Consider the following 27,107-nt stretch of genomic DNA (forward strand, 5'->3'; position numbering starts at 1 on the left):
GTTCCTCTGCAGTGATCCCTGGAAATGATTTTTAACTTGTTAAACCCTTTGTGGGTTTGTGAGCTGTCACACGATCCTGCTCATACCCAAATATTGTTCAAACCAGCATAGTTGCTGTATAAACTTGTCCATCAGGCCTTTCACAAAAAAGGTCCAGTGAAAGCAGCACCATCCAGGTGGAGACAATCACACACCTCTATTAATAATCTTTTACAATAAATACCCAGTCATGTAAGAGAAAAAGTCTGTTTATTAAATGCAGTTAGCAATGCCAGGTAGTAACATTTGATATGGCACTGATTTATTTGTCATATTAGTGAGGAGTGCTCTGGGTTATGGCAATTTATATTTTGCCTCTTTAGGAGAAAAAGGGCACAGTCACATATTAAAGCAAGAAATTTGAACAAAGACAAGACTAATTAAGTAGTGAGTGTTTAGACTGTCTTTTGGTCAAAGTAATTCCCATTATATCATTTTGGTGGATAAAAGCAACCTCATTATTGAGACTTCCAACACCACTGTTTCACCAGGAGGTCCAGGAAACAGGGTTTAATATTTTGGATTTATCATGCCCACACTTATCATGGCTTTTGCATCATTGCAGCATATTTGGTCAGTACTGTCACAGAATTTAAAAGAAAGTCTAGACCCAAATATTGAGTATATATTTCCAGTACATTTGCATGATTTGTGTTTAAAAAAATAGCTATTTACATGTACAGGTTGTGTCATTCAGTCAGTGTGATTTCAATACTGTGCATCAAGGTAGACAACTCCTTCATGGGTGAATTACTTCAAGATGTAAATAAAATTCGGGTAGTTCTGTATTTTTTGAAGGCATTGTGTTGCATCTGGGCTAATTTTGCAGAACTGCCTGATGGTGTTGAACTGTGAAAGTGTCTTAGGCTATTATTCTTTAAACAAAGGGAGATTGTGCTGGGAAGCTTCCAAACAAAATACCTAAACAAAAAGCTGTACCATGTAGAATCAAGGCAGTATAGGATCTCCATATGCACAGTCCTCTTCAATAGCCAGATTGTAGTCTCCTCCTTTTCCACCCTTATAGGCACTGGTCACAATCCTCAGCCACCCTCTTTCACCCTGTAAAGGATTTAGTTTGCATTGTAAATTAGGAAACACAACTGTAGAAATTGTGTGAGTCTGTTCTGTCTGTCAAATATGGGTGATTTAAGTGAATGGAGGAATTCACTCAAGCTGAAGTGTAACCTGGGTGCCATGGGGCAACTTGCTTTGGTAAATTTACATCCCACTCATCCAGCCCAGGTACATGGCTTGATTTTTGCCTACAACAGCAATTTCCAGTTGCCCATAACAGGAGCTGCATGTCGTTGAAAGGTAGAATTTGGGATGGAACTGACATTACTCAAGTAGCTTTGGCCAAATATCTTCAGATTGGCTGGGTTTAACATTTAACATTTTTAAACTGCTAGTCTAGTTCAAAGAAAGTTTCAGTTCTATATCCACAGGCTGTAGTTTTACAAGTAACAAACCCCACCCTCCCTCCAAAGCCAGAAGTGTGTTCCCATGTCTCCTTACCCAGGGCTCACCCCAGGAATTACGAACTATCCAATATTCTGTCCCATTTTCCACTCCCCAGCCAGCCACAGACACGATGTGATTCACTGTAGGTGAGGGGTTGTACTCTGTGTACAGTCCCCCTGTGTAGGCATCCAGCTTTTCAGTAGCCATTATGCCACAGCTGCAAGAAAACAGAGAGAGGTTTCATACAAGGGGATCAGGGCAGGGGCCTGGTTTTCTTGTATTTTGAATTCTAATCTGTTTATATACAAACTAAAGTCTGCATGTTAATGCAGAGCTGCTGACATGTGCTGGAGTGAAAATGTACACCGAGTTTCATATATCTTTTTTTACCTAATTGGTCCATTCTTGTAGATTTCTGCCATCATTTTTTCTCTTCCACTGACAGACCCATAGTCAGCAACTTTCCAGAGAGTGTAGTTCTTGATCACGTGGCATTCCCCAAAAGTGACACAAGTTCCACACTGGTTGAACTTTTTACACTCTGAAAAACAGAGGTGAGATTACCACTGGAGGCAATGTGCAGGAAGGTGCTTTTCTTCAAGTGAAGTGATGGTAGGACACTGAGCATTTATAGTTTAATTGAAGCAGTTATTAATAACTTCACAGTAATTATTAATAAATATTCTCACTATTTTCTGGAAAACACATTTAAAATCCCTATTATCACCACTTACTGCTCTTTACTTCACAGGTATAAATACTTTGTTGAGGACATAGAGAAACCATTCCAGTCATACACAACTAGCCAAAGGTAAAATTTCTCCTTTGTTCAGCTTGAGGTGACACTTGTAAATATTTCAGTACATTAGAGATTGTGTGTCATGAGTTTAAGAGATTAAGTTAAAACAATTCAGCTGTACAAACTTGCCTGAGCACGATTTAGTGCTACACTGTCTGTCTGGAGTAGGAGACACACACAGGCCAGTAAAGAAAACCTGTTCTGTCAGTCAAACAGCAGGAACCAGTACTCTGAAAACCCAAGAAATTATTTTTTTTTAATACACTAAGATCTGCTAAACCTGGGAAGAAATCCTACAGCAAAGCAGAGCCATCCTACTTTGATCCTTGGCTTGGTAGTTGTTGCAGGTCTCATCGGGGATGCCGTGGTCGTGGGCGTACCTCCAGACCCCGGAGTGGTCCCCGCCCTCACAGGACCCAGCATCAGCACAGTCGATGACATTCTGGACAGACAGGTAGGCAGAAGGCCAAGCACCTTTCCTCTTGATGTTGATTCGGTCTGTAAGGATGAGAAACTGGGGTTTGCTACTAGAATATGTGGGTGGCTACACACTGCAACTGGTTTTGAAACTGTCTCCTCTTCATCAAATCTAGAACTTTTTGCAGACAGCAGCATTTGTGGTTGGAAAAGCCTCTGCTGTCTGCAGTGAGGAGCACAGTGTGACCTAATTCAAACCAGAGGCTGAGTTATTCTTGTGGGTTTCCGTTAGGAGGGCTTTTTCCATTAAAAACTCAGCAAAAACATGGAGATGAGTAAGATCTGTCTAAAGCCTTGAAGAGCCCCAGACCTCTTTTAATTCAAGTGACAGCTTCTGAAAACTTCCAGATCTGTTTGCTGACTTTGACAGTAAAGAGTTTTCAAATACACATAATAAAAACAGCTCTGACCAGCATCTTTTACAGGAGTAGAGATTTATGTATAAGCCCATGCATAAACATAAGCTCATGGAGCACAGGCTGCTGTCTCTGTGAGACAGTCTTAATACAGGAGAAAGCTTCCAGAGTTATCTCCTTGCTGTTACATCAGCATCTCACTGTTTTCCTGCCATCTCAGACAGGCACCACCACCCTGCTGCCTTATTTTGTCAGAAACAACAAGCTTACTTGGTGGAAAAGCTTCCTGATGAGTATTTATAAACTGCTTCTCTGCATTAACAGACTTAACTGATGCCACTGAGGTACTTCAAATCCTATTAGTGCCAACAACATTCAAATATACTTGGTAAAACAGGGAGCTATGATCCCAGCCTAATCTTCCTGCAAGGTGCTGTATTTTACCTATCCCAGTACTTCACTCCATCCTGGCAGGTCTCATACATGTCCATATCCTTGTATGCTGCATGATTCCTGCTGTCTGCTCACACCTGCCTTGTCTTCCCCCTTCTCTCCAGTTTCCTCTATTTCTCCTTCACAGGTAATTTTCCTACAGCTTTCTTGTGCAAGTGGTGCTCCTCCAGCACGTAACTGTTGTGTGCAAATCATGTATTCTCTCTAGAGCCACTACTTCCCCATCTGTAGCAAACCACTACTTCCCCTTGACTAAGAAAAAGGCTGAAGATCCCTGCTCTAATCAGACTTGTGTATCTGCTGTGGTGGTCAGTTTACTGGAATGCCAGGGCTCCTGTAGCAAAAACCCCACAAGAAGCAACTTCTTTCATTCCTTCATTCTCAGTATGGCTGGAGAGACCCTGCTCAGTGCTACAGGCTGAGGTACCAGCAAGGAGAAGGAGAACTGAGAACTCTTTTGCATCTGCTGCTGCCATCACCACAACTCCGAGGGGAGGGCAGCAACCCCAGCTCTTACCCTAGCACCTAAAGCAGCAGTTTGGGATGGGCTATGGCCACATTCTTTCTGCAAACAGGTTTTTAACTACACACCAGGGTTCCCCTCTTGCTGCCTTTGGATAAGGTGTAGACAGCCTTGCTCTGGTTGCTTTTTCTATTGGAACCAACCCTCCTTGCCTTCAGCTTGGACATGCCCATGTTCTGGTGTACTCACAGACATCTCAGCCTCGGTTTTGCTGCCTTAGTCACTGCAGTGATTTAGCACTTTATACAGCTGTCAGTAACCTGAAGCTAAACTTCCTTTGCTCCCCAAAAACTCCCGATTCCAGCGGGGAGCCAGCCAGGCAGGCGAGCCCGAGCGTACCTGCCAAGGCGCTGGTGCTGCCGTGGGCCCAGCAGGACCCGCAGTACTGTGGGATGTGCTGGTTCCGAGTGGTGCTGGCGTAATTCACCCCATTCACGTTCCTCCAGTCCCAGCTCCGCGGCAGCGCCGACACATCCAGGTACTCGTGCGGGCGGGGGTAGGTCCTGCGGGGGGATAGAACGGGGAGGTAGCGGCGGCATCCCCCGGAGCAGGACGGGCCGGTGGGGTGGTTTTTTGGTTATTTTTTAAAGAAACCCCGCGGATTTCACCGAGTTTCGTAACGAGGCCGCGAGTGTCCGGCGGGGTCACGTGACCGCTACAGCCTCCAAGTCTCGTGACCGCTGCCCGGGACCCGGCAGGGCCAGAACGGCCCCGAATCCCCCGAACCTCCCCGGACCCGGCAGGGCCAGAACGGCCCCGAACCCCCCGAACCTCCCCGGACCCGGCAGGGCCAGAACGGCCCCGAACCCCCCGAACCTCCCCGGACCCGGCAGGGCCAGAACGGCCCCGAACCCCCCGAACCTCCCCGGACCCGGCAGGGACAGAACGGCTCCGAATCCCCCCGAACCTCCCCGGACCCGGCAGGGACAGAACGGCTCCGAATCCCCCCGAACCTCCCCGGACCCGGCAGGGACAGAACGGCTCCGAATCCCCCCGAACCCGGCAGGGACAGAACGGCCCCGAATCCCCCCGAACCTTCCCGAATCTTCCCCACCCGGCAGGGACAGAACGGCCCCGAACCTCCCCAAATCCCCCGGGGACCCCGCAGGGTCAGAGCGGCCCGGAGCCCCGGCTGTGCCTGCCCAGCCCCTCCCCAGCGCTCCTCTCCCCATGCGGCCGGGAGCGCCGGCCCGGAGGTGGCCCCGGGATGGGACAAGGGCCCGAAGCTCACCGGAGGCCGGGCTCCTTGCGCGGGGCCGGTTTGTAGCAGTGCTGCCCTGCCCTGAAGTAGAGCCCGGCGCGGGCGGGAGGGCAGAGGCAGCCGCAGAGCAGCAGCAGGAGGGGCAGGAGCAGCGTGGCCATGCTGGGACAGCGGCAGCTCCCGGGACACGGCCGGCACCCGCGTTTAAGGGCGGCGGGAGGCGCGGAGGGACGGGCGGGGCGGGGCCACGCTCACCTGCGGCGGGCGGGGACAGCGGGACCGGGAGGGGACAGCGGGACAGGGAGGGGACAGCGAGACCGGGAGGGGACAGCGGGACAGGGAGGGGACAGCGAGACCGGGAGGGGACAGCGGGACCGGGAGGGGACAGCGAGACCGGGAGGGATAGCGGGAGAGCCCGTGCCGGTACCGCCTTGGGGTGTCTCTGATGGATCTCTTGGGGACTAGGAACAAACTGAGATCCCGCCTTCCCAGCCCGCAGTGGCGTTTCCAGCTCAAAAATTTGGTCACATGGGTTGTACAAGGGGACTTGTAGCTGGGACAGGCCCTGTTACAGGTTTCTTTACCTTTGCCCTAACATCTCAGCATTGTGCTAGACTCTGGCCAGCGACTGTGACTGTTTTTGTTTGGTTGTGTTTTTTTCCTAGTCCCGAGTTCTGGATTTCTCAAGCCCTTTAGTATTACAATTAGCAAAAGAACACAGCCCTGTGTCCATTTTCTGTGTTGTTCCTTAGGGTTTGGACGTCTGAAGATTCTTTATTATTTGCTAGAAGATTTAGTCAATAGTAAAAATAGTTTCCTAATTTTCCTGTAGAAGCTTCTAGTGACTGTGTGAGTGGATTACTGGTCTCTTCTCCCTACGTTACTAGAAGCTTTCATGTTTAATAAATAGGTTTCGTAAACCACAGACGGTTCTCCCCTCCTAGCTTCTCTTCCTTAGCCTTCAGCACTTTTTGTAGAGGGCCTGAGGTTTATTAGCTCCACACTATGAATAGAGAAACTGAGGCACAGAGAACGAATGCACCAAAAGGAACAGCAGAGCAAGAATGGGGCCTGTGAGTTGGATGCAGTGTTTTTTGGTATCATTCTTAAGGATGATTCAGCTAGCCCAGGTTCGTTAAGACTTGCATCAGCTTGTCTGGTAGCCATTCACAGATCTCTCTAAAATTATCTGATGGCCTGAAGCCAGCCTTATCTCAAACTGAATAGGGTTTCCTCTCAACAATCTCCTCTGCTACTCTGAAAAGCCAGTTCCTTCCAAGCAAACCATTAAAAAGGGTATCCCAGCATGCCTCCTTGCACATGCATATTTAATGGGGGTAGCGTTAAAAAACCCAAACATCAACCATGAAAACAAGAACACCAACAAAAAGCCCAGCAACCACGAAAGCCTGGCGTCTTTGTGGTCTCAGCTCAAGGCCATCGCCAGGGCTGTGCTATCTGCTCTGGTGGCACTGGGAGCAGTGGGCAGCCTGATAAAGCCACTGTGGGAGCCTGTAATAGCTGTGCCCGCTGCCAGGCTGCTCCTAATCTCCCCGGGGCCAAAAGTCCCTCTGAGCCGGCCCATCCAGCACAGCTCCTCTCTCCCCAGTGCCTCTGTGCTAATCTGCAGCTGCACATGTGCCATGGCAGGGCCTGGGAAGTGCCTCGGGCTGTTAACAGGCCTGGGGCTTCTCAGGGCTGAGCAGGAACAGGCCCCTCCTAGGCTGGGTTTGGGATAAAGTCAGACTTAGGGGTTCACAGAAATGCAGATGGGGAGGAGAGGGAAAAGAGGCCCAAACCCACATCCGCTTCACAAAGCAGCTCAGCTACCTGGTGTCATGTGCCAGAATTTTTTAGACTCTATAAAGAAGCATTTCAGAGGAGGCACATGATTGTAGGAAGCTATTTTCAGCAAGAGAAAAAACCCCAACTGTGTGATTGCATATTTCTTTCACTTCCCTTCCCCCCCTTTCCTTGTGAGATGTACTCAGCAAATATATTTATTGCTGAAATTATTTTGTCTGATTTTTCGGACAGTGAATTAGCACCTTCAACCTCTTCCTAAGCTGTGTCTATTGTGAATACTTGCATATTTTAAATAGTATTTATTGTGTCAGCAGCTGTCTGCTGACGTTGTGTCCAGGCAGCTCCCATTCAGAATGCAGCAGTTGAATATACAACTCAGATGTACATTACTGCTCTTAGCTAAGGATGGTTGGAGAAAACAAGTATGAAATGTGCATAAATAAAATTAAATATGCTTTAAAGTCCAAATAACCTTTTCAGAATTTTCTTAGGGAATTGTAGAAGATATCCAAAGCCATTGTGGGAAAAATTGACGATGTAGCAATGGAACAGAACGTTTTGTGTGTCTTTCTGGGTAAACTGAATGGCTTAGAGAACACTTATCTTTTGGAAAATGATAAAATGATACTGTGTTTTAAGGAAACAAAATGAAACTACCTGAATTTAAGGTCTTCCTTTTATTGCTCCCTACTCAGTATGCTCATAGCATGGTAGAAGATAATAGATGTTTGCTCTCTACTTTTTTACAATGCACTTCTGGTGCTGAACTCTGTGTCAGGAGCAGTTGTCTGTTCCTTCATTGGCTAGTGGGAGAAGTTGAAGTCATCAAGTGGAGGGGAAACCTGGAATAAGCTGGTTTTTTGCTCTGGAACCATATGGAAGCTCAGAAATCTGTTATCTCTAGCAGCCCATAAAGTGGTAGTTAAAATTAGTGAGTTAAGCCTTTCCACTATCCCCATTTCATTTATTATGCTAAATAGTTTAAGGTGCTTTCCTAATTATAGTTCCTTTCCCCATCCTTAAAAAGAAAACACTTGCAAGGCTGTGACAGTCATTTGACATGTAATTAAACTGCTCTAGATTTCCAGAAGTCATTTTATCCTGGGCTTCTGCTGCTCAGTGATACTGCTCCTGGTTATCAGCAGCCAAACATGACTGTGCTGTGTTTTGTTCTGCCTCACATCCTTTCCTTTAGCACAGTGAGATGTTTCACTCAGTAAATGTTACAGTTCACTTCAGAGAACTTCAGTGAAATGGGGTTTCACCTCTAGCATTTTCCTGGCAAGTTCTGAAGTACATCTGTGATATAAGAAATTAAGAAATATTAGAAATGCTGTATTTCTTATAATGTCAGGAAATAAAGAGAGAGAGAGAGGGAGAGAGAGAGAAAGAGCATCTGTGCAAGTTAGTCACAAGTTAATTCAAGTTTTGGCTAAAAATGATGGATTCTTATAACTATTTAAGGACCATCCATCACTGAGAGTACAGTGTTATTTTTATGTGTTACAAAGTATTTTTTGTTACTGCTCATGTTCCCCTCCTTCATGCAGTCAAACTTAGGAATGATGCTTGTTAGTGAACTGGAGGTTGCCTTGCAATGCTCTGAATATTGTGATTATAGGAGGCTCCTGCTCACAAGTTGTTACCATTTTTATTATGGGTGTTGTCCTCTATGACTCATATGATGCTAAAATTTAAATTATGTGGCAGAAGCACATATGCTTAATAAATTAAGATCACTCACTTTGGGCTATAATCTCTACATATGCACATATATTTGTATATATATTACGTCTAATACAAAATAGTGAAGCACAAACAGAATATGCACATATATTCATGCAGCACAGTGCTGCACAGAGAACTGGGAAGGGATGCATAGGACAGTGCTGCTTTCCAAACCACTCACTGGTGCACCTGTGCTCTTGTACCTGTGTCCAGGCAGCAAAGAGCCCCTTGGCTCCCGCTGCAGTGCCTGGGGCTGGCTACTCCCCTGGCTGGCTGAGTGACACTCCCTCGGGTATAAAAGGGCCCCTGGGGCCGGGCTGTGCTGGGTGCAGCTGATAGAGCAGCAGGCAGAGGCTGGAGCTGGGGAGCCGGGGCGAGGTTGGAGCCACCAACAGGTCTGAGCCACACAAAATGCGTGAAATCGTGCACCTGCAGATTGGCCAGTGTGGGAACCAAATTGGAGCCAAGGTAAGGTCTCTTTTCAACACTGATCATTAGTAGGAGGTCAGAGGTAGCAGGTCACACATCATCGATGGATGGGGACTTTCAGGGGGGACAATTACCTTGTAACTCAGTGGTGGGAAGCATGGGATATCAGCAGAGAACATGAGTATTTCTGGTATGAAAGGTAAAAGCTGGATTTGCTCCTCATGCAAAGTTTAATGCTCATTTGCAATATCCGTGGCCCAGTGATTACAAGTGCACCAGAGCATTCCTGCTGGGACTCCTATTCCCAGGAGGAACTCATATACTCTGCAAGATACTGGGGCAAGTGACAGAGCCAGTAATTCCAGGGCTGTGAAGTTGTGTTGCTGGTACTTCAGTTCAGACATGCAGCAGCAGCTCTACCACATTTTATTCTTAAATATCACAGAATCATACAATGGTTTGGGTTGAAGGAGTCTTAAAGATCATATGGGGTAGTATTAATCAACAGCATAACTTGTGCTAGAGTGACACAAAGTGTCACTGGCCTCCCATGAGACACAGATATCACTCGGAGTATTTTTGTGTAGCTCAAACATTGGCATGCTGTGACATAAGGAGTAGTCACTATTGCTGACTTTCTGGATTAGGAATAAAAAAACACCCTCAATTACTATGCTGTGTGATGACCTTCCTTTTTTTATTTTTAATTGATAAATAGAAAGTTGTCCAAAGATTATCTATTTTGGGCTAGAAGGTCTTTTAAGACATGGCATAGTTGAGGGATTGTTGTGTTCATTCTCCTTTCTCCCACACCTGACCTTGATTACTTTTAAAGAAACATGAAGCATGGAACACGCATCTGTTGGCAGTGGTGTATTTGTACACTCAGAATGGGACTGGATGCTCACCCAGGAGACCTTTAATATTAGAATAGCCTGGTCATTACAGTGGGTGGGTGTGTCTGTATGAACACTGCTGTGGCTGCTGCCCAGATAAGAGCCCAGCATAAGAGCACATCCATATGAGTGTCAAGATAGGACGTTTAGGACAAGCAGCTGTTTGTGGAAAGCCTTGCTCACATACAAATTTGCCTGTGCCAGCTTTGTCGTGCCATGGTCCCACCTGTGCATGACAGGACTCCTGAATCCACACCCTCACAATCCTTTTGTTAAACTTATACCAAGTAGCAACTGTTATTTAAACTTTTAAATTAGCATCCATTTTCTTTTACTATAAAGAGAACAAATTGAGGGCTTCCACTTATTAGTGCATGGGTCATAGCTAAGCAGCATAAATGGTCTGCTGAACTTTTCCCTTGAGTTTTTTGGGGGGAGATAGAGAAGGATCCCTGTTCTGATCTGGTAAGTAAATGGAAAAGCATCCCCTGCTTCAGGCACAGTTCCCAGAGCTGGTGCTGAACATATGCTGAAAATAAATAAATCATTCTCAGTGTGTTGCACCTCTTTCTTTCTGCAGTTCTGGGAGGTGCTTGGTGATGAACATGGAATTGACATCACTGGGAACTACCGTGGGGATTCACCACTGCAGCTGGAGCGAATTAACGTGTACTTCAATGAGGCCTATTGTAAGTGCTCAGCAGAGCCAACAGTGAGGGCAAAATAAGTAATTAAAAAACCCACAAAAAGCCTAAGCCACTCTAGGTGGATTGGGCTTTCCAGAGTGGATTGTAAGCCTGTTTCTTTGACCACTATCAGTAATTATTTGCATTCATTTTGTTTTGTTCCAGCCCATAAATACGTGCCCCGTTCCATCCTGGTGGACCTGGAGCCGGGGACGATGGACAGTGTCCGGTCCAGCAAAATTGGCCCCCTCTTTCGACCTGACAACTTTATCCATGGTATGTACAGCACACTGCCAGCAAACTGACTGCAGGCAACTGTCACAAAAGGGCCTTGGAAAAAAATCCTTAAAAAATCCTTGTGTTAATTTTGTGGTTGCTCTTTCTGTAATTCTTTTTCACAGGTAATTCAGGTGCTGGCAACAACTGGGCCAAGGGCCATTACACAGAAGGTGCTGAACTGATTGAAAACGTCATGGATGTGGTCAGGAACGAGTGTGAGAGCTGTGACTGCCTTCAGGGATTCCAGCTCATTCATTCCCTTGGTGGTGGTACAGGCTCAGGTATGGGGACACTCCTCATCAACAAGATCAGGGAGGAATATCCCGACAGGATCATGAACACCTTCAGCGTCGTGCCCTCGCCCAAGGTGTCCGACACGGTGGTGGAGCCGTACAACGCCATCCTCTCCATCCACCAGCTGATAGAGAACACAGATGAAACCTTCTGCATTGACAACGAAGCTCTGTATGATATATGCTTCAGGACATTAAAGCTCACCAATCCCACCTATGGGGACCTCAACCACTTGGTGTCCCTAACGATGAGCGGCGTCACCACCTCGCTGCGCTTCCCTGGCCAGCTGAACGCGGATCTGCGGAAGCTGGCGGTGAACATGGTGCCCTTTCCTCGCCTGCACTTCTTCATGCCTGGCTTTGCCCCGCTGACAGCTCGGGGCAGCCAGCAGTACCGGGCCCTGACGGTGCCAGAGCTCACCCAGCAGATGTTCGATGCCCGCAACATGATGGCAGCCTGCGACCCCCGCCGCGGGCGCTACCTCACCGTCGCCTGCATCTTCAGGGGCAGAATGTCCACCAGGGAAGTGGACGAGCAGCTGTTGTCCGTGCAGACCAAGAACAGCTCCTACTTTGTGGAGTGGATCCCTAACAATGTCAAAGTGGCCGTGTGTGACATCCCGCCGCGAGGGCTGAAGATGGCAGCCACGTTTATCGGCAATAACACGGCCATCCAGGAGCTCTTCATCAGGGTGTCCGAACAGTTCTCGGCCATGTTCAGAAGGAAAGCGTTTCTCCACTGGTACACAGGGGAAGGCATGGATGAGATGGAGTTTTCTGAAGCAGAAGGTAACACCAATGACCTCGTGTCTGAGTACCAACAGTACCAGGATGCCACTGCAGACGTGGAGGAGTTTGAAGAGGTAGAAGTGGAAGCAGAAGCCAAGCCAGAAAAGGAAGCAGAGTAAAAAGTATCAAAACATTCTCCAAATGAGCCTCTTCACATTCACTAAAGACAAAGCAACAGCCATCATCAGCATACCCAAAATAACATTTCTTCAGAACTTTTTCTCTGTGTCTGGCCAATTATCTCTGATATTACAACACAGTGCTTTTGAAATTAATGGCAGCTCTGCTTTACTGTCTTTAACAGTTGACACTGAATCTCTCCCAAAACCAATCCACTGTGAAGACACGTTATCTCATACCAGCCTTCTCTGTAAATGGATTCCCTTTTAGAATATAATCACCAGATACTGAATGTACTATACAGCCACTGTGCCTGTGTATATAGATCAGGATCATAAGCAATAGCAAAATATGCTGTCAGCTCATCACCTTTATTTATTCTCAGGTAAACACAGTCCCTGCTGACTGTGAACTTGTTACTGTTTTAGGAACATGTGCACATCTCTAAGGCCTCCAAAGCAGTGACTCTTTTATCACTCCACAGACTGATGGACATCTGCAGAAACAAGAGGGGGCAAATGACTGAATATGCACATTCTTATTTTATAAGTAATTATTCTATCACACTGCTGTCTTATATTATTGCAGAGCTTGTATTCATTATCATGGTGTGGTTTGTTTCTATTTCTAACTACAGGTTGAGTTACATTAGCACACTAAGTTGTGACATTGTGTAAAAGTTTTGGTGTGGTATTTTTTTTCCCTAGGTATTAACTACTGTAAATTTTTTTCCTAACCTTCATTACAACAAAAATGACATAGAATGGTTTGTAGTTTGTTAATCTAAGTTCCATGGCAGTCAGTAATACAAAACCGTATTTTGCCTTTGATGAGAAAAAGTTGCCATCACAGCTGCCTACTTAACAATGTATTTATAATATTCTTTTAAATAAAGATTATATACCATTCTATGAAAGTTTTATAATTGAAACATTTGGTAGATAAAATCCCATAGTTTATTCTTGCAAAAACTAACTTTGAATTACGTTAGCTATACTTTTATATGAAAAAATTTGTTGGATTTTGAAGAAAGTAACAGCTCATGTTTGAGTTCAGTCTTGGTGAAGGAACCTGAAGCCAATTCTCCTGTGCAGTGTGACAATGTCATCCCTGCTGTGAGGACACACAGCAGCAGGAAAATGCAAAAAATTCCCCCAAAACCACACAGCTTGAAGTGCACTTTTGCCTCCCAGCCAAGAGAAGTGTCTCCTTCCACTCCTACTTCCCAGAGAACATGTGTCCCTCTCGTGACAGTGTTAATGAGGATAAACAATTCAGAGATTCCTGTGTCTCCCTCCCCATCTCTCACATGACACCAGGTCTCCCAATTCCTGACTCACTGCTCAGGATCTAAGACTTGGGAGATCAGATCCCCAGCAGCACATCCATGGCACAGTTATCCTGCTTCCAGTTTTCAAAACTATATGCTATATTCTCTGCTAATACAGATTTTAGCCAGGATATTTTTCCCCAAAGTAATAATTAAAATGTCGTAGGCAGAAAAGTTTTAAACCATCAAACTCATACATGTACCTGAAATAACAGCATGAAACCCAAGAAGGGATTTGGCTTAAAAATAAGAATTGGCTGTTGAATGTCCAGACTGTGCTAAAAGCAGTCTTATTTTAACAGAACTGAAAAGTAAATGTCTCTGCAGAACAGAAACTTTGTATCAAGAGGAACAAGACTTTCCACACATTCAGAAATTACATTTATTAGCATACCAATTTACATACAAAGGCAAGTTCTACAGTTCATGTGATGGATGATATTACACTGCAGTCTTGAGCTTGCCTACAGCTTTGCAGTTTGCTGTTATTCATCACAGATCAGCTCCTACAAGAGATTAAAAATACAAGTTATTCGATTCAAGAATGTGTACAAGGTACACTTCAAACAAAAGGTAGTAACATTTAACCTCAGATCAGGAATAGAAGCTGTTCTAAACAGAACAGAAAATATTTCAGCTGCTCGTGATGTATGGAATGCACAAATAAAGGTATAAGCAGCATCCGTCTCACAGAGAGCGGATAACCCATGCAGCGAATTTGCTGATCAGGGGAAGGAGCAGTTCAGAGGCTGTCTGCTGGCATAAGTATAAAACATGAGAATATCACAGCGAAACCTGTGAGCATCACCACAGAGGCCCAGCTGTTCTGTGTAAAAAATCTGACCAAACCCCAAGTGGTTCAATGAAGGGCTTGACAGACAGTCCATCTCACCTCACTAATGAAATCAGGCAGTTTCCCATCTCACGCGTAATCAGGTCACAGACACCTGCGCACATTCGCACCACACCAGCCGCAATCCCCTCCACTCTCATGCCTGGAGATCGAGCCGATTATCTCTAGATATCGCGGATTAATGGACTCAGCACTTACAGACTATCGCTAACTCTTGCACTACAGAGCTCCAGGCACGCATCCAGCCCAGCCCACCCCACCCACTTACATTTCACTCCTTTTTGGGTTTCACCGTTTTCACTGTGGCCACCGCTGCCCTCTCCGCCTCCGCTTTGTACTGCGGCTTCATGGCGGCGCGCACGGCCTGGGCGCAGATCTGCGAGTACCGGATGTAGCTGCGGCCAGGGGGACACAGGGCGTGAGACCCGGGCCCGGCCCCAAAGCCGTCCCCCCCTCATCCCAAACCCGCGCTCCCCCCGCACCGCTGTCACCCCGGCAGGCGCTCCCTGACAGCCCCGCCGCGCCAGCCCCTCGCCCCCGCCCTGTCGCGGGGCTGTCGCGACAGCAGTACCTGAGCCCGGCCTGTCGCCAGTACGCCACCATGGCTGCGGCTCCGCGGGGCAAGGTCAGCGCGCGCCGCAGGGGACGTGCCCGCCGGCCAATCAGCGGCCGGGAATCGCTCACGCGCGCCGCCGTTCACGGGAGCGCGCCTCCGGCAGCGACCAATCAGAGGGCTCCGTTCCGGAGCGCGGCTCCCGCCCTTTCCGCCTGACGCGACCCGGGCTCGCCCCGCCCCTTCCCCTTGGCCCGGGCGGCCCCGCGGCCCTGAGGGGAGGGGGGTGGAGCTATGGCGGCAGCGGCCGGGCCCCGGTTCCTCACGGCTGCTGCGGGCCGAAGATGTGCGGGGAAGGTGTGTGCCCTTCCCGGTGTGGGAGAGTCTCGCCTCCGCCTCCACCTGTGGCCGGCCGGGGCCTGCATGGCTCTCCAAACCACGGGAGTGTGTGTGTCGGTTCAGTGATTCAGAGCTGTAATTTGCCGGAAATACACTAGACATCAGTTACCTAGAGGACATAAATTAAAGGCCCAGATTTCTGTGAGGCTCGTGGCCAGCTGTAGAGCACTTGTGTTAGTTACACATTAACTCCTTCCTCGGTAATCCTATTGTAATCTAGGAATCCGAGCAAGTTGTTAAAAGGGTGCGTTTTGCACCTAAATCTGATTTTACCCGTCTATGCCACCACTTATTTTTTCCAGATAAGACACAAAAAAACCCCAACAAACAATTTGCAAGCATGTGGAGCCAGTGATTTTTTTTTTATCAGACTGTTCATTTTGGAGTTGATCTGTGTGTGGCCAAGCTGTGACAGTTCTGTCCCATCGGACACGGTGCCTTGCCATGGGTTTCCTTTGGATGTTGATACCTGAAATTCACTCATTTGCTCTAAACAAATCCATAAAAGACAACATAGTAAACTAGAAGCTATCGACACAAAGAAAAAATAGTAATTTTCCCACATATGACAAGCAAAAAGCTATTAAAATATTCAAATCACGTTTGATACGTAAGCAATTTGGTCCTAACCTGCTGTTCATTTAAATAATTAAGAGAAAATACTTAAGGAGATTAAATCCTGGCTTTTTAACAAATCCTTGCACTTTGGTCTTGTTCGCTTACTCCCTTTCATCCGAAGTCAAACCGTTTTTAAAGCACAGAGTAGTTTTCAGCTTTATTGAGATCTCATTTAGTCCAGAACCATTGCAATTAACAATCCACATGGTAATGTCAGGGAAGAGCCACCAGAACAAAAAGAACAACTGTTCACCAGATATGTCAGTCTGTCTCCAGCATACAATGGTAAGATCTGGACCCCAGTAATCTGTATTTTTTTTTTAACTTTTAAACAACTCTGCTCCTATAGAATTTTGGGTTAATTTCTTAGACCCACATATTGCAATTGTTCCTACTTAATTTTAACAAAATAGCTAGTGTAAACAAGGCAGAAAACAATTCTTCCTTCAGGCATTTGTTTTCTTCTTTATTTTTGTGTGAAACATATTCTAATTTTGTGACAGACATGGCATATTGGAGCAAAGCTTTCCAATTTGCAGAAATTAAATAAATCAAAAAATATTTATTATGACAAACATGTCTCTGCACTTTTAGCACAGGAAGGTGCCAATGATATTAAAAGGAAATATATTTGGTTTTGAAGCCCCAGTCGTAACAATAACAAAAAGATAGGAAACAGCACCGAAGATTTTGGGAAGCCCCTCTGTGCTACCTAAGCAGCATATCTGATGCAAGACAAGTAACTGGAGTACTTAATAATATTGAGAAAGGGGATATTACATGCAAATGCTTCTTTAATGAGAACATCTGATGATTTAATAGGTGAAATAATTAGCACTAAGATTATTTTAAGCCTCATGGGCCGCCCAGGCCACATAGATGGTTTGGCAGATAAATATCATGCCAGTAGAGTTGGACGGTTTTTTCCAGCTACATGCCCCACTATTCCTGCCCCATGGCTTCTCTTGTTCCTCTCCCAGACCCATTTCTCACCTGTTTTTTGCTCCACAATTTTATTTTCCTACCAAATCTTCTCTCTCTGTACCTCCCTGTGAAATGCCTCTGCCTGCAATTCTGTGAAATTAACTCAGCTATAAATCCACAATGGAGATACACAACCTGGATGCAATTATTTACACATTTAGCTCTATTTACTATTTGTTGGTCTTGGTAGATAAAAATTCACCATGAACTGAAAAAGTTAAACCTTTGGGAGAGATACCAGCCATGCTGAGCAGACTGGATATCAATCAGTGACAGAAACTGTGCTCAACAAAAATTTCAGAATAAATATTGATGTTTATAGAGCTGTTACAAGGCACCGTTATAGATTGGTATGGCCTGTTTTCATGCCCAGTTTAGATGCCAGGAGATATTTTGTAAATTAGCTAAAATTTCCTCAGGTAAGAATTTTCAGAGAGAGAACAAAGGAGAGAGCAGATAAAGGAGAGAAGGACAGAGAGAGGTTGCAGAGAGAAGGGGATAAGTTGGGAGGGTTAAATGCAGAGATCTAGAGAAGCTGCTGCAGTGCGATTAGCAACATCCAGAAATGTGAGCGTGGACGGGTCTGGGGGAACTAAGGACGTGAGGTTAGACATGTCCAAAGAAACGGAGGGGGTGAGGGAAGAAGCATCCTGAAAGGTGAGATTGGAGACATCCAGAAAAGGTGCAGAGATGAGATTGGAAACATCCTTAGGAGGCGATGGAGATAATCCAGAGGAGCGCTGAAACATGAAATAGTTAAAATCGGTGAGGTCTAGAGATTCTGACGAGGTGGAGGAGCTGTACTCAGAGACATCTGGTGAGGATGGAGGGATTGTACAGGAAAAGTCCAGGGAAGCTGAGGAGGTGTGACTGGAAACCTCTGTGGAGGATGAAGAAGTGAGACTGGAGAGGTCTAGAGAGAGTGAAGAAGTAGGGCTGGAGAAATCTGTGGATAGAGAGGTGACACTTGAGAGATCCAAAGAGATTGAAGAACTGTCACCAGACTGATCCAGAGAGCCTGATGAAGTGACACTTGATAGGTCCAGTGAAACTGAAGAGGAGAAACTGGAGCGCTCCCAGGAATCTGAAGAGGTGAGACTGGAGAGCTCTAAGGAAATTGAAGAGGCGGTACTGGAGAAGTCAGAGGAGCATGAAGATGTGAGACTTGAAAGGTCCAGAGAGGATGAAGAAGTGAGACTGGAGAATTCCACAGAGGATGAAGAGCTCAGACTGGATAAATCCAATGAATCTGAAAAGGGGATTTTAAAGAGTTCCAAGGAGGCTAAAGTCTTGACACTGGAGGGGTCCAGGGAGGCCAAAAAAGTGAGACCAAGTAGGTCCACGTAGGTTGAAGAGATGACACTGAAAAGCCAAATAAATCCCCAACGTGATGGGTGTTAAATCAGCAGTATTTTAAACAAAAGATCTTTATCATCACACCAAAACAAAAAAAAAACCATGACCCCCCCAAATTTTTTTTTAAATAATGATTCAAACTGTGTGTTTGGTCTCTTAGTAGTTTCTCTTTTAGTGCAGAAAAACTCCAGTAACAGGAGCCCATAGAATTACTGAGAATATTGTGCCTTTCCAGGGGACCAGTACAGAGTCACACATAACATTGCAGACAGTCTTCTCTCCTGGCATGTCTGTCCTTGTTCAACCAGATTTATTTTTCTGTGTAGAGTGTGCAGGATTTTTTTTGGAAATTAACAATGTGCTAAACTGATTCTGTGTCCGAGAAATACACATTTCAGCAACAGCAGTTCTGTTATTCAGATAAAAAGAGGTCTTATTTTGTTACCTATCTTTTATACCTCTGGATATAAAAACTGTGTAGTAACAATAATTTTTCATTTGAGCTAGTTTGAATTGTTTAATAAAAATATCATAGAGAAGTTGTGATAGAAGGCAGACGTGATTAAAAAGGGAACTGAACAGCTTACATTTCAGTTCAAAAAGGTGCATCTAATTATAGTGTGAGTAGATCAAGAGGCTGATCCACAGCTGCCTTCTCTCGTCTCCAGACTGCAAAAGCTCAGAGTACTCAAACCTGCAGCTGCCCCTCCAGACAGGCACAGGAAGGCATAAAAAGCTCTTCACTCATCACAACCACATTTTACAGACCAAGAAAAGTGCAAGATACAGGAACAGGAGGCTGCAGGTGAACACAGCCCAGCTTTGCCCACGCTCTTACACAACCCATGTCCAGATGAGTGTGTAATGGATTTAACATAATCACCATGGGTGCAACTCCCACCCAGGTCACCTCTTAACTGAAGCAGGTGTCTGCTGAACAGCCACTGAACTTGAATGGTGTCTTACTATGCAAACATTAAAATCGTAGGGATTTAGCACAATGCTAAAATTTCTACTCTAAAAAAAAGAGCTGTTAATATACCATTGATGAGACCCCCAAAAGTTGTTGAATATATTTAACATTTATAGATAATGCTTCTGTAATTTAAGAGCTGTTGCAACATGGTTGCAATTCCTTCAAGAGTACAATGCTTATAGATCAAAAGACAAATTACTTTTTCCAAGCTTGCATAATTGATGATGAAATGACAAATTTGCTTACTGCCCTCTATTTTTAATAAAATATAAAAGTAATTAACCCCTTAAAAATCCCTTGCTATCTAAAAACAATATAATTGCATGACTATCTTTAATCTCAAAGTTTTCTCAAGTGTATTCTACAGGAGAGAACAAGTATTAAAAAGAGGCAAATTACAATACAATAAAAAACTGGTGCCCAGTAGGCTATAAATTCGATCATCTCTTCACTGAGTTCTTTCTGTCCTAATTTAAAATAACAACGTTATTGCACTTTTTCCTATGAAATAACACTATCAAGAAACGTGGAATTGTGGTCACCTTTGTACAAAATGTAGAGGTCAGTAATAACGTTTCCTACCTTGGGTAGCTGTGGATTTACCTCCTTTCTCTGCCCGGGTAAGCCATACTGGGCTGTGCTGGTCGAGCTCTGCTGTTCTCTCTGCTGCTGACCCTAATCTGCAGCACAGCCACTGGAAATGATGCCATGCTGATGACAATACAGGTCATCTCCTGGTAAATCTCCTGTCCCAGCACAGCACTGCACAGAGTGCCAGCAAACACTTCACTGAAATCAGCTCTAATCTTAAGAGAGATTCAGTTCTGTTTCTATTACAGTGTTTTGAAGGTTAGTTGATGAAGCAGATGAAGACATTAATTTTCAACTTTTGGACACCTGGATTCAAAGTAAAAATAATTTTGCAGTGTCATCCAAGTCTCAGCTGTTCATTCTACAAAATCTGGCATAAATAGCCTGAGGAGAGACCTAGGATCTGCAGAGCAGAATTCAGGTACACTCAAGTTTTAAAAATTCTGTGCATTACTTCTTTTCATGTGTTTAATAACTTGTGTTGCTTTTGAAATGTGGTTATAATAGCCTGATGTAAGATATTTTGTCCACAGTTGGTGCTCCTGGTCCTCCTAAGGTAAGCAATTAGTTCAGCTTGGTTGTAACATGTAAACTTACCTTTAGAATAATTCAGTTCTACAGCAACATGTAAAGCAAAGCTATAAAATTATTTAAGATAGAAATTAACAGGTCCTGTGCAAGTGAAACAACCTCCACCTTAAGAAATAGACTGTAAATGACTCACTGCTTCCATGTAAGCGCTTTGTCAGCACTCTTCAGTTCTTCCATAAAAGTGAACCTCAACAGGTTGCTGACCTTCCCTTTGAACCAGGGCTGTCAGGGCCAGGGGATTGCAAATGTTGCAGTTATCACACAGTGGGTGCTCAGGTTTATATATGACATTTATTGGAAATATAAATGCAAGTACAGACCACAAGAGACAGATCAGCAATGTTGAAGGAAATGGTGGTTACCATTTTTCAGTTTTTGAAGCAAACCTCTGGCTGGGACTTGTAGTTCACTGCTGTGTGGCTGAACAGGTGCTGACACCCTTTGGAGGGCAGGGATCTCTCAAAGCCCACAGCACTGATTTCATCACATTCTTCCACCTCTGCCCCTCCACTTCCCGTGTCCCCTTCCCCTTTTTAAAAAATTCTTTTCTCCTGGTCCTTCAGTTCTGTTCCTCCAGCTCCAGCTGCTTTCCCTTCCCCACATCCTCCATTCCTTCTAACCCCAGAACTTCACTGCACTGCCCCTCTCACAGCAGTGCTGTGTTCATCCACAGCAACCCACACTCACTGCAGTGAATCTGAACACAAATCACAGCCCAAGCAGACTGAAAATCCTTCCACAGGATGGATTCTCCACAGCAAACTGTGAAATCTGGTTGCTAGTTAAAGCCAGATTTGCAGAAAAGTTGAGTTATTAAGAAATAAAAAAGACCACAGCAGCTGTAAATGTGCATTTTAGGATATGCATTTCAAGAAAAGAAGTCACTCACTCCAGGGATTTCTTCACCCCTCTCATTTTAGATTATTCACCTCATAGTTCTAAAACACAACTAGACCAGAAAGTTTCAGGCATTAGCTAGAACTGAAACAAAATTTTATTTAAAAAGCGCCACATACAGAAAGCCATACTCTGACAGAATGAGAATGCAGGCATATAAATAAAACAGAAGAAAGAAATGCATTGTCTTTCAAGAAGTTGTTGAATGCCTGTAAGAACGAAACAGTTTTTTTCAGTGCAAGGCCAAACTGTGAGTTCCACTATGCAGTCCTTAGTGCAGAAAAATTTGGAAATGAAAAAACTGACTTGAAAATAACAAATTATGCTAATGGCTGAACAAACATAAAATGAGTTTCAAGCTAAGAATTTTTATCAGAAATGATGGTACAGTTTTGCAGAAGTTTCACATACATTTTAAAAATTGAAATGTTATTTCAGTTGTAATAATCTCCTGTAAAAGTATGGCAAACCTCAATGACTTAAATTAGTAAGGTAGTCTCAAACCATTTCTGTTTAGAAAAATACTCTGTTTAGAATAGTTAATTTTTAAAAGTTATATATTTATATTCCTGTTTTCTTCCCCCAACACAAAACCTTATGGAAGTGTTCTTGTTTGTTAAAATAAGCTCTGGTTCTCTATATAGCATACACTACTTAAAAGGCAATTTGATAAAACAGAAATGGCATGCAAAATCAAATATGCTGGGCTGGGTGACATTATAGTTCATAAAGGCTAAGAGAGTCTTTTGAAACCACTTGTAAGCTTAGAATCAAAATTCCAGGAAAAGCCTTGGGCACCAAAATACCATCTCAGCTACTTCTGGGCTGTGCCTTTGCCTTTTTCTGTTCACACTGAAGGACTCTGGTGGGACAGAGTCCCTGTGAGGTGCCCAGGACTACCCGCAGACTGGCACACCATGGCACTGCCAAGGGCTGACCTTTGTGCACAGAATGACTGGTGACAGTACCAAGAACCTGCAACGAGTACCAGGAAACAGAGACTGGAGAACACCAAGTGAAACCCTTGAGAATACAAAGAGCCTTGTACTGTGAGCAAATCGGTTCAAAGGGTAAAGGGATGTGGAACTCAGAGCACTCGTTAAAGTAAAGAACAACACAATATCCAGTGGATGGAGCGTGTTATTTCTGGACTGTGATCAAGTTAATGAGTATATTGTTAAATGCTACTTCCTCTTATGTTTAGGTATCTCCTCAGCCACCTTCACAAAGGTTTTTTTAGTCTTTGATTGGTTCTTTGAACTGAACACCTACTACTGTAGCAGCTTACAAGATTTTTAAGGCTCCATGCTTACTGTACCTTTATGTAATGGGCTTTTAGAAATGGAGATACTTATTGCAGGAGTTAAAGATAAAATTTGATTTTAAGGTACTGCATGCCCAGCTCATTAATGTTGCATTTAGGAGCAGGATTTAGGTCTTGGTAGGTAGGTAAGATGTTTTGATGTTTTACCTACAGTGACTAAACTGAAAAACCATTTGAGTACCGTGTTAGTTCAACCAGTCAAGTTAAAAAGCTTATCAAAAAATATTTTGTACATTCTTTTATATTTCAAGCATCAAGTAATAAGCTTTCTGTTAAACCAAGTTGTGTCACACAACTGTCAAAAATCAACAAAAAGAACAATGCTGGAACAACCATTCTGCTTAATTTTGGGCTTGGTCCCAAAAGAGGTAGTCCATAAGTCACAGAAAAAAATAAAAGTTAGCCTAACATGCCAGTGTCCTCCACCATATGCAGCCTCACCACTAAATGAGGCTATTTCATATCTGCAAACATTATAAGTTATTGTTCATGTAAATACAGGAACTACACTTGAAATTTATTTCTTCATCTGTAACCACAATTCGGTCCAGCTGACCCAATATATTAAATAGCCTTTGAGCCTCAGCCTTGGTAAAAATTCAGCTTTTCTCCAGATGAAATTTATAACATGCCTAATACACACATCCTTTAAATAACAAAGGATACATGTATTTAGGCCAGGAGAGAAGCTGCAGGTCGTTAAGCCTCATTAGTGATGCGGGTCTAAGAATTATCATCATTTCTCTACAAATGCTGCTGCTGCCATTGAATTCCTCATGGTTCCTCTTGCTGAAGCTGCAAATTCTTCAATTTCAGCATTCAGTCTTTTAATTACCCATTCCAATGCTTCACGGCCCTACAGTTAAAGAAAAGTTTATCAGTGTGTAAATCTTAGTAAATAAGTAAATCAGTTAAATTCTTACTGAAAATGACTAAAGACGCAGTAGTTGAAAGACGAACGAACAGAAATACATGCCTCTGATATTTGTTATTTCAATAACTGGAGTACTGCTGGAACATGTTCTGCCTTACACTTAATGAAAACAATTCCTTATATCAGCAGTTCTCACATTATGATCCACAAAAGAATTTTTATCCAGACTGTTTAATCGTTCTCGAGGCTGAACTGAAGACAGCTTTGGATTGTCAGAGGACACACTCTCAACTAAAATACTGTTTCATTGCTCCCACTTAACTATTTCAGACCTGAATGAATGTAGATCCTTTTTTGACAGCAAAAACGAATAGATGGCATCAAGAGGGCAGCAAAAGAATGACAGTGTCACACTGTTGAGTGAATGGAGATGTTTTCTCCAGTGAAGATTCAGAGCACTTTGTCAATAACAATTTATCTTATCTCCATTCACAAGAGGAGAAATAAGAAGTTCAGCATGCTGAGCATTCAGTCCCTGCAGTAAAGGCAGCAGAACTATGCAGCCCCTTCCTAAGATTGCTGGCAAAGCCAAACAAAAAACAGAGATCTTTATTTCCTTTGACATTTATCCAGTGACCACTCATTTTACACAAAGGCCATACTTACTTTTTTAGCATTAGAAGAAATCGTGTTTGCCATTAGCCCTTCTAGGTAACTGCTGAGACTGACACCTTTTACAGATATTATTGCTTCTTGTGTCAAAATGGTTCTGAGACAGAGAGCAGGAAACTGAATTACTCTTGAGTAGTCTAAAAAAGAAACTCCCTCCTCCCCTAGAAGCACATTCCCTCATCAGGTTTGCTCAATAACACAGAACTTCTTGCCCCCTAAACACAACCCACTTCCACATTGTGTAACTGCTTTATGTTTCTACTTATAAAATAAAGCCCAAGAGTGCCTGGCAAGTCCAAGTCTCCCTTTGTGGTTTTCAGCCATTTCCATCTTTAAGATGGAAGCAGCAGATTTGGAGTTACTGTATACTGGGAAAACAGTATTAAAACATCCCCTTCAACGATAGGGATTGAACATTTCTGACTGTCATGACAGAAAAAAACTCCAATGTTAGAATCTTTAGAATGATCTTTCAGAATTATCACCACTTCCAGCAGTATAGACTCATTAAATTCTAAGTCGCCTTAAAAACCCCAAGTAACCACCAAAACACAAACCTCCAAAATCAGAGGCTAAAGGCACACAAATGTGCTTTCTAGTGCAGATCTGTGCTGAGGCTGACAAAGAGATCACGGACAAGGAGCTGAAAATTGCAGATGTATACAAACTCATTATAGACAGAACACCCTGAACTGTGTTGGACTCCAGCATGACCCAAAGTCTCCCAGTGACTGCAGAACCAATGTCACTGCAGGACATGACACTCCTATTAATCCTGGTTTAGACAATTTACTGTAGAGAGGCCATGTAAACCTCATCCTCTGATCAAGGAAAACATGGACATTATCAAAGCAAAATCCAGTAGCTGTGGGCAATCTCAGAGCAGGGAGATACTCACTTGTGTGGTTCATGAGGGTGCGGTTTATAGACAAGCCTTTCATCTACCGACACGAGGTTTGTAAATGAAATCTGCAGAACACAGGACAGGATTACTCCTTGACACAAAAAACAGAGTAATACAGAGAGCAAAATGCCACGTGATTAGGAAACAGTCACAGTGTACATAAACCAAGAGGCTTTTAAAACATTTTTACCTAACACCACCCCCACCCACAAAACTCCTCCTGCTCATCAGCATGTTCACAGCTTCAGCAGTGACAAGTTCCAAGAGCCAAGCAGCTCCTTCCTGAAAAACAGAACTGATCAACTGTAACCCCATTACTTAAACCTCTAACTTGTATTGTTCTAATGCAATTTTCATGTTATTTTCAAGATGATTTTCCTTTTCATATGTATAAGGTGGCATTACACTCTGTGATCCATTTCAGTGGCACAAACACAAATACTTACATTACAGGACTTAAGCTCCATTGTTTTTTTCACAGGGTCAACAACAGAGTGCTCCTGCACATATGTCCTTGTCCTGCAGTTGCCGATGAGCTGGGGACAGGCAAACAGAGATGGGATCAATTCCATAACCCACTGCAATGCTTCATGCCTTTAAATGTACAAGCAGTGGTTATTGCATTGAACAGACAGTAAGAGAACACAATTAGGATTTAGCTTAAAACAAAGCTATTCAGCTGAGGGAGATCTCATTTTCCAGATGTGAGATCCAGATTTGGCTATCAGAGTCACTGTGTGTTGCTGCTCAGCTTTCCTGGTACATAAATGCTTAAACCATTAAACTTTTAAACCATTAAAGTTATGAAAAGATACACATCTATTACAACAGCTGGCTCAGGAGCTTCCCCTCCCCGCGGCGTCCCTTTCTGGTCTATGACACAATACCCACCGATTTCACAATGGATGGGATTCCCCACTCTGTACTCAGGAGCCTGTGGCTGTGCAGCTTCCCGCTGGGATCCACGTGTCTGTCCAGGACATCGACTCCCACCACGCTGGGGTTCATGGGGTTGGGGTATTTCCTCATGGCAGCTGTCATCACAGTTTCCCACGGGTGACTGCCCAAACACAACCAGGACAGTCAGTTGCACAGCTCTGCTTTCAATAGGATTATATCTTTCCCTGGAGAAAAATCTCTATTGCGTTGACTGGGCAGTGCACATGAAATCCAAGTATACAACACACCTGATTAATTGGGTGTGCCGAGTTCTATCATAACTGTGTAAGAATGATTTCCCTGTGACACCAATGCTAAAAGACTACACTTTATCCCGATTTTCGTAATACTAGAGTGATTTATCAAGCTGAGTACTCTCTTAAAGTTATTTTTAACACAGTTGTTCTGGAGCACTTGAGCCCCGACACCATGAAGGGCCTCATCGTGTTTCGGGCAGCAAAAGGGCGCTGCTCGGTGCCGACAGCGCGGTGGCCCCGCACAGCTCCAGCCCCCGCCGAGCCTCCCCAGCCCGGGACCCCGGCCCGGGGGAAGGTCAGGGGAGGCGAGAGGCCGCGGCGCGGAGCTCCCGAGGGGCGGCCCTAGAGCGGCGCAGTCCCCGGCCCCCCGTGCCCGGGGCCGGCCCCGCCACCGCCCCGCACGGCACTTACTCGAACACGTGCTCCGAGGTCCAGATCTTCATGGCTGCGGGGCCCGGCCCGGGCGCGCTCCGCAGCCGCTGCCGCCGCTGGGCTCCGCGGGCCCGGCTCTGCCGCCGGCAGCACGCGCTTGCGCAGGTAGCGCCCGCCAATCGCCGCGCAGCGCCGCGCTGACGTCACGGGGCGCGTACCGCGTGACCGGAGCCGTGCCCGGCCGGGGACGTTCGGGTGAGGTCGAGGGCGGTGACCCCT

General features: G+C 44.7%; 5 protein-coding genes across 6 annotated transcripts; 1 reads left to right on the top strand and 4 right to left on the bottom strand.

Annotated features, from left to right (window-relative positions):
- Positions 1-232: 232 nt before the first annotated feature.
- CTSZ (cathepsin Z) lies at positions 233-5,756 on the bottom strand. Its single transcript, XM_014873854.2, has 6 exons — positions 5,343-5,756; positions 4,451-4,614; positions 2,621-2,800; positions 1,894-2,044; positions 1,558-1,720; positions 233-1,101 (listed from the first exon to the last, which is right to left on the bottom strand). The coding sequence occupies exons 1-6, from the start codon at positions 5,471-5,473 to the stop codon at positions 988-990; spliced, it is 903 nt and encodes a 300-aa protein (XP_014729340.1). The 5' UTR covers positions 5,474-5,756; the 3' UTR covers positions 233-987.
- A 3,398-nt stretch (positions 5,757-9,154) lies between these two features.
- Positions 9,155-12,493, top strand: TUBB1 (tubulin beta 1 class VI). Its single transcript, XM_014873855.2, has 4 exons — positions 9,155-9,314; positions 10,752-10,860; positions 11,023-11,133; positions 11,259-12,493. The coding sequence occupies exons 1-4, from the start codon at positions 9,258-9,260 to the stop codon at positions 12,335-12,337; spliced, it is 1,356 nt and encodes a 451-aa protein (XP_014729341.1). The 5' UTR covers positions 9,155-9,257; the 3' UTR covers positions 12,338-12,493.
- Positions 12,494-14,026: 1,533 nt separating this feature from the next.
- Positions 14,027-15,250, bottom strand: ATP5F1E (ATP synthase F1 subunit epsilon). Of its 2 annotated transcripts, XR_015807402.1 has the most exons (4): positions 15,093-15,250; positions 14,790-14,916; positions 14,561-14,685; positions 14,027-14,174 (listed from the first exon to the last, which is right to left on the bottom strand). XR_015807402.1 is itself a non-coding variant. In XM_014873856.2 (3 exons), exons 1-2 carry the CDS (start codon positions 15,122-15,124, stop codon positions 14,793-14,795), a joined length of 156 nt encoding a protein of 51 aa, XP_014729342.1. In that variant the 5' UTR covers positions 15,125-15,249; the 3' UTR covers positions 14,027-14,174; positions 14,790-14,792. The 2 variants fall into 2 exon arrangements, 1 of the variants encoding a protein (XP_014729342.1); XM_014873856.2 differs by lacking the exon at positions 14,561-14,685 and having other exon boundaries at positions 15,093-15,249.
- Positions 15,251-17,466: 2,216 nt separating this feature from the next.
- Positions 17,467-20,138, bottom strand: LOC148221791 (uncharacterized). Its single transcript, XM_088175216.1, has 2 exons — positions 20,011-20,138; positions 17,467-18,437 (listed from the first exon to the last, which is right to left on the bottom strand). Exons 1-2 carry the CDS (start codon positions 20,136-20,138, stop codon positions 17,588-17,590), a joined length of 978 nt encoding a protein of 325 aa, XP_088031342.1. The 3' UTR covers positions 17,467-17,587.
- Positions 20,139-21,565: 1,427 nt separating this feature from the next.
- On the bottom strand, positions 21,566-27,018 carry PRELID3B (PRELI domain containing 3B). Its single transcript, XM_014873917.2, has 6 exons — positions 26,868-27,018; positions 26,152-26,320; positions 25,707-25,796; positions 25,255-25,325; positions 24,351-24,453; positions 21,566-23,666 (listed from the first exon to the last, which is right to left on the bottom strand). Exons 1-6 carry the CDS (start codon positions 26,897-26,899, stop codon positions 23,547-23,549), a joined length of 585 nt encoding a protein of 194 aa, XP_014729403.1. The 5' UTR covers positions 26,900-27,018; the 3' UTR covers positions 21,566-23,546.
- Between the last annotated feature and the right edge of the window lie 89 nt (positions 27,019-27,107).

Source organism: Sturnus vulgaris, chromosome 17, assembly GCF_052056855.1.
Source record: "Sturnus vulgaris isolate bStuVul1 chromosome 17, bStuVul1.hap1, whole genome shotgun sequence".
Lineage (NCBI taxonomy): Eukaryota > Metazoa > Chordata > Aves > Passeriformes > Sturnidae > Sturnus > Sturnus vulgaris.

Excerpts from the sequence above, each read along its gene's own strand:
- CTSZ (XM_014873854.2), bottom strand. The coding sequence starts at position 5,473 with ATGGCCACGCTGCTCCTGCCCCTCCTGCTGCTGCTCTGCGGCTGCCTC. Across the intron at positions 2,801-4,450 it reads CAGCACCAGCGCCTTGGCAG|ACCGAATCAACATCAAGAGG; the intron begins GTACGCTCGGGC and ends TCATCCTTACAG. Across the intron at positions 1,721-1,893 it reads TACAAGAATGGACCAATTAG|CTGTGGCATAATGGCTACTG; the intron begins GTAAAAAAAGAT and ends GTTTTCTTGCAG.
- TUBB1 (XM_014873855.2), top strand. The coding sequence starts at position 9,258 with ATGCGTGAAATCGTGCACCTGCAGATTGGCCAGTGTGGGAACCAAATT. Across the intron at positions 10,861-11,022 it reads GTACTTCAATGAGGCCTATT|CCCATAAATACGTGCCCCGT; the intron begins GTAAGTGCTCAG and ends GTTTTGTTCCAG. Across the intron at positions 11,134-11,258 it reads ACCTGACAACTTTATCCATG|GTAATTCAGGTGCTGGCAAC; the intron begins GTATGTACAGCA and ends TCTTTTTCACAG.
- ATP5F1E (XM_014873856.2), bottom strand. The coding sequence starts at position 15,124 with ATGGTGGCGTACTGGCGACAGGCCGGGCTCAG. Across the intron at positions 14,917-15,092 it reads TGGCGACAGGCCGGGCTCAG|CTACATCCGGTACTCGCAGA; the intron begins GTACTGCTGTCG and ends CCCTGGCCGCAG.
- LOC148221791 (XM_088175216.1), bottom strand. The coding sequence starts at position 20,138 with ATGACCTGTATTGTCATCAGCATGGCATCATTTCCAGTGGCTGTGCTG. Across the intron at positions 18,438-20,010 it reads TACCCGGGCAGAGAAAGGAG|TGTCATCTCTTCAACCTACG; the intron begins GTAAATCCACAG and ends TTGGCTTTTCAG.
- PRELID3B (XM_014873917.2), bottom strand. The coding sequence starts at position 26,899 with ATGAAGATCTGGACCTCGGAGCACGTGTTCGA. Across the intron at positions 25,797-26,151 it reads TCCCATCCATTGTGAAATCG|CTCATCGGCAACTGCAGGAC; the intron begins GTGGGTATTGTG and ends GCCTGTCCCCAG. Across the intron at positions 23,667-24,350 it reads TTTCTTCTAATGCTAAAAAA|GGCCGTGAAGCATTGGAATG; the intron begins GTAAGTATGGCC and ends CTTTAACTGTAG.